The sequence below is a fragment of the Limulus polyphemus genome, unplaced genomic scaffold (assembly GCF_000517525.1).
Source record: "Limulus polyphemus unplaced genomic scaffold, Limulus_polyphemus-2.1.2 Scaffold11735, whole genome shotgun sequence".
NCBI classification, from domain to species: Eukaryota; Metazoa; Arthropoda; class Merostomata; order Xiphosura; family Limulidae; genus Limulus; species Limulus polyphemus.
In genome coordinates this window covers 4,807-9,847 of record NW_013677345.1, presented here as the reverse complement: position 1 = coordinate 9,847, position 5,041 = coordinate 4,807, and the positions used below count along the sequence as shown (strand labels likewise).

Sequence of the window (5,041 nt, the reverse complement as noted above, 5' to 3'; positions counted from 1 at the left end):
AGTTTATTACTATATATATATATATACGCCTCACCTGACTATATATGTAGTCCTCACGCTGAAGTTTATTACTATATATATATATATACGCCTCACCTGACTATATATGTAGTCCTCACGCTGAAGTTTATTACTATATATATATATATATACTCCTCACCTGACTATATATGCAGTCCTCACGCTGAAATTTATTACTATATATCTATATACTCCTCACCTGGCTATATCTGTATATAAAGTTTATGAATTAAACATTTATAATGGACTTATATGAAAACGTTTAAAATATAAAATATTCAAAGATTTATTTTTACATCACCAGACAAAAGATAAGTCATTTTATCATTACAACCTACAGCACTATTAAGCCTCTCATATATCCCAGACCACTGAAGCCACGAGCCATAAATCAATAACTTTTTATGTAGACTCACGTTATGTACTTGAAGTAATTTCTGTCATAAACTAACGCTATGAACTTGAAGTAATTTCTGTCATAACCTAGCGTTATGTACTTGAAGTAATTTCTATCATAAATTAGCGTTATGTAGACTCACGTTATGAACTTGAAGTAATTTCTGTCATAAACTAACGTTATGAACTTGAAGTAATTTCTGTCATAAACTAGCGTTATGTGCTTGAAGTAATTTCTGTCATAAACTAGCGTTATGAACTTGAAGTAATTGCTGTCATAAATTAGCGTTATGAACTTGAAGTAATTTCTGTCATAAACTAGCGTTATGAACTTGAAATAATTGCTGTCATAAATTTAGATTATGTAGACTCACGTTATGTGCTTGAAGTAATTTCTGTCATAAATTAAAGTTATGTACTTGAAGTAATTTCTATATATATATATATATTGTAATTAATATATTTCATACTCTATAAGGTAAATATTTGATAGTTTGAAGAAAATTGTCTAAAATTGTACATCCAAAAATCTATAATTATCGGTAATTGGTTATTACGAACACAATGAATCATTATTTTAATATATCGTCAATTTTAAATACGTGTGAGTAAGTCATGTTATTCACAGATTTTATGTATATATGAACATAACGGTTATATATAACAGCGTAATGGATGAATACATTTATAACAACTGTTTGTTTGGTGTAAAACATGGTGTAATTATTCCAATAAAAGAAGTATTATAAAGCATTTAGCTGTTTAATCAGTATTTATTTTACGCTTACTTGGCATACACGTATCTGTATCGGTTAGAATCAGCAGGAAGAACATCAACCCACATGGAATACTGACCATCTGGATCTAGTCCTGAAACCTTCACCTTGAGCGCTGGAAACAGTCGTCTACAAACAAAAATAACATTAATTCTTTGTTAGAGTTACAAATAGAATTTAGAATAATAACTTCAAAACAGACTGTTAGAAAAAGAATCCGCTTCTTCAGTGACACTAAACTGTTTGTTCAAAACATCAACGATCTTGTATAATCTTCTTTAAAACATATAACTCCACGAGGAGAATATTCTCTAAAATCAACCATCTTCTATACTGATCACTCCATGAAAAGAATATTCTCTAAACTCAACCATTTTATACACTAATTACTCCACGAAGAGAATATTTTCTAAAATCAACCATCTTCTATAACCTTCTTTAAAACATATAACTCCACGTGGAGAATATTATCTAGAATCAACCATCTTCTGTACTGGTTACTCTGCGAAAGGAATATTCTCTAAACTCAACCATTTTCTACACTAATTACTCCACGAAGAGAATATTTTCTAAAACCAACCATCTTCTGTACTGATCATTCCATAAAGAGAATATGGTGTATATTTAACAATTTCCTACACTGAAAACTCCACGAAGTGAATAATCTCTAAGATCAACCATCTTCTATACTGATCACTCCATGAAAAGAATATTCTCTAAACTCAACCATTTTATACACTGATTACTCCACGAGGAGAATATTATCTAAAATCAACCATCTTCTGTACTGGTTACTCTGCGAAAGGAATATTCTCTAAACTCAACCATTTTATACACTGATCATTCCATAAGGAGAATACGGAGTAAAAATTAATATTCTTGTTCACTGATTACTTCAAAAAAGAATACTTTCTAAAATCAACTATCTTTACAATGATCACTCCATAAAGATAATATGGAGCTAAGAGAATAATTTTGTATGAAGTGAAAATATTACAAGATCAATTATATTCTACAGTGATCTCTCCATGAAGAGAATATATATCCTAAAATCACCAATTTTTTATATGGGCCACTACACCAAGGGAATATTTTATAAAGTTATCAACCTTTTATATTTACCTCTGTTTATATATGTCTGTGCATGTATGTGTTTAATAAGAGATCTGGTATTATATTTTTGTACATGAATGGCCAGTGAAACGTCCAATTTGTTATGCAAAATCCAGTAATACCGTTATGTAGTATTTCTATCTAAATTATCAACCAATTTTACCTCAGGCTTGTGTATAATCATATTGGTGCAAATACCAATCGAAGTTCATACGTTTACAATATTTTCTAAACAAATACTACTTATTCATACCGTCCAGTCTTTGTTACGATCATTTCCTTCCCTCTCAGATGAAATTTTACCCACAAATCTTGCATATACAACTGCACACTAACACTGCTGTCAGAAGTGGTTAACTCTTCTTCCTGGCCTGGATCGATCATACTGACACTTCTGTCAGAAGTGGTTAACTCTTCTTCCCGGCCTGGATCGATCCCATTGACACTTCTGTCAGAAGTGGTTAACTCTTCTTCACGGCTTGGACCAACAATTCCATACTTTTTGAAGGAGGAGTTCGTAACTGGACGTCTAGTTTTAAGAGAGTCAGATTCAACAAAAGTCCGGTAGAAGAAATGACCACCTGGCGGACGAAAAGTGAGGTGAAATGAACAAAAATTACAAGAAAAACAAAAATAAAACATACCAGAATGTTAAACTGTTTCTAAAGCAGTACCTCTGACAATGTAGATTTAAATTGTTAAATTTAAATTTTTGTTAAATATACTTGATATATGTATATATGTATATATCTTTGTGTATGTATGTGTGTGTGTATATGAAACACGGATTATATATATATATTCTCTGTGTTATTTTTCACAAGATTAGGAGTGAACAGGTAACCTCCGACAATAATAATTTCAACTATAAGATTGTTTCCAAATAGTCATATTCAGTTATAAAACAGCTATAAACGGTGGTATTCATCCAGAAGACATTATGAACAGTTTTATTAATCTACAAGATAGCTATAAATAATGGCATTCATCAAAAAGACAGCTATAAATAATGGCATTCATCAAAAAGACAGCTAAAAATAATGGCATTCATCAAAAAGACAGCTATATATAGTGGCATTCATTAAAAGACATCTATAAATAATGGCATTCATCAAAAAGACAGCTATAAATAATGGCATTCATCCAAAAGACAGCTATATATATAGTGGCATTCATCAAAAAGACAGCTATAAATAATGGCATTTATCAAAAAGACAGCTATAAATAATGGCATTCATCAAAAAGACAGCTATAAGACAACTAGAATACAGTGGAATTCACCGACAAGACAACTAGAATACAATAGAATTTATCTACAAGAGAGCTAGAATACGATGGAATTCATCTATGAGACAACTACAAAACAATGGAATTCATCCACAAGACAACTAGAATACAATGGAATTCATCGACAAGACAACCAGAATACAATGGAATTCACCAACAAGACAACTAGAATACAATGAAATTCATCTACAAGACAACTACAATACAATGGAATTCATCCACAAGACAACTAGAATACAATGGAATTTATCTACAAGACAGCTAGAATACGATGGAATTCATCTATGAGACAACTACAAAACAATGGAATTCATCCACAAGACAACTAGAATACAATGGAATTCATCTATAAGACAACTAGAATACAATGAAATTCATCGACGAGACAACTTGAATACAATGGAATTCACCTACAAGGCAGCTAGAATACAATAGAATTTATCTACAAGACAGCTAGAATACGATGGAATTCATCTATGAGACAACTACAAAACAATGGAATTCATCCACAAGAAAACTAGAATACAATGGAATTCATCTATAAGACAACTAGAATACAATGGAATTCATCTACAAGACAACTAGAATACAATGGAATTCATCGACGAGACAACTAGAATACAATGGAATTCACCTACAAGGCAGCTAGAATACAATGGAATTCACCTACAAGGCAGCTAGAATACAATGGAATTTATCTACAAGACAACTAGAATACAATGGAATTCATCTATAAGACAACTAGAATACAATGGAATTCATCTACAAGGCAACTAGAATACAATGGAATTCACCTACAAGGCAGCTAGAATACAATGGAATTCACCTACAAGGCAGCTAGAATACAATGGAATTCATCGACGAGACAACTAGAATACAATGGAATTTATCTACAAGACAACTAGAATACAATGGAATTCATCTATAAGACAACTAGAATACAATGGAATTCATATGCAAGACAGCCATATACAGTGGTATTCGTCGACAAGATAGCTAGAAACAACACTTTAGGGCTGTGGGTGCGTTATAGGGGTTATAGCAAAATGCCACTGACCAGTCATAAAAATGAAAAGGTAGTAGGCCAGCAGTTGGAGGTAGACGATGTTCACTATCTGCCTTCCATCTTGTCTAACACAGCAGTTGCAGGTAGACGATGTTCACTATCTGCCTTCCATCTTGTCTAACACAGCAGCTGGAGGTAAACGTTGTTCACTATCTGCTTTCCATATTGTCTAAGACAGCAGTTGGAGGTAGACGATGTTCATTATCTGCCTTCCATCTTGTCTAAGAGAGCAGTTGGAGGTAGACGATGTTCACTATCTGCTTTCCATCTTGTCTAACACAGCAGTTGGAGGTAAACGTTGTTCACTATCTGCCTTCCATCTTGTCTAACACAGCAGCTGGAGGTAGACGATGTTCACTATCTGCCTTCCATCTTGTCTAAC

The 5,041-nt window shown here is 32.6% G+C and overlaps 1 protein-coding gene across 1 annotated transcript in view; it reads right to left on the bottom strand.

The window, feature by feature from the left end:
• The window catches only part of LOC106476827 (T-box transcription factor TBX15-like), a gene marked incomplete at its 3' end in the record, with an annotated part of 9,025 nt that overhangs the window by 1,649 nt on the left and 2,335 nt on the right, over nt 1-5,041 (bottom strand). The window contains exons 2-3 of the mRNA XM_013937447.1: nt 2,560-2,887; nt 1,206-1,322 (exon numbers count right to left, since the gene is read on the bottom strand). Coding sequence (XP_013792901.1) covers nt 1,206-1,322; nt 2,560-2,887 — 445 coding nt within the window. The remainder of the gene's footprint in view (nt 1-1,205; nt 1,323-2,559; nt 2,888-5,041) is intronic.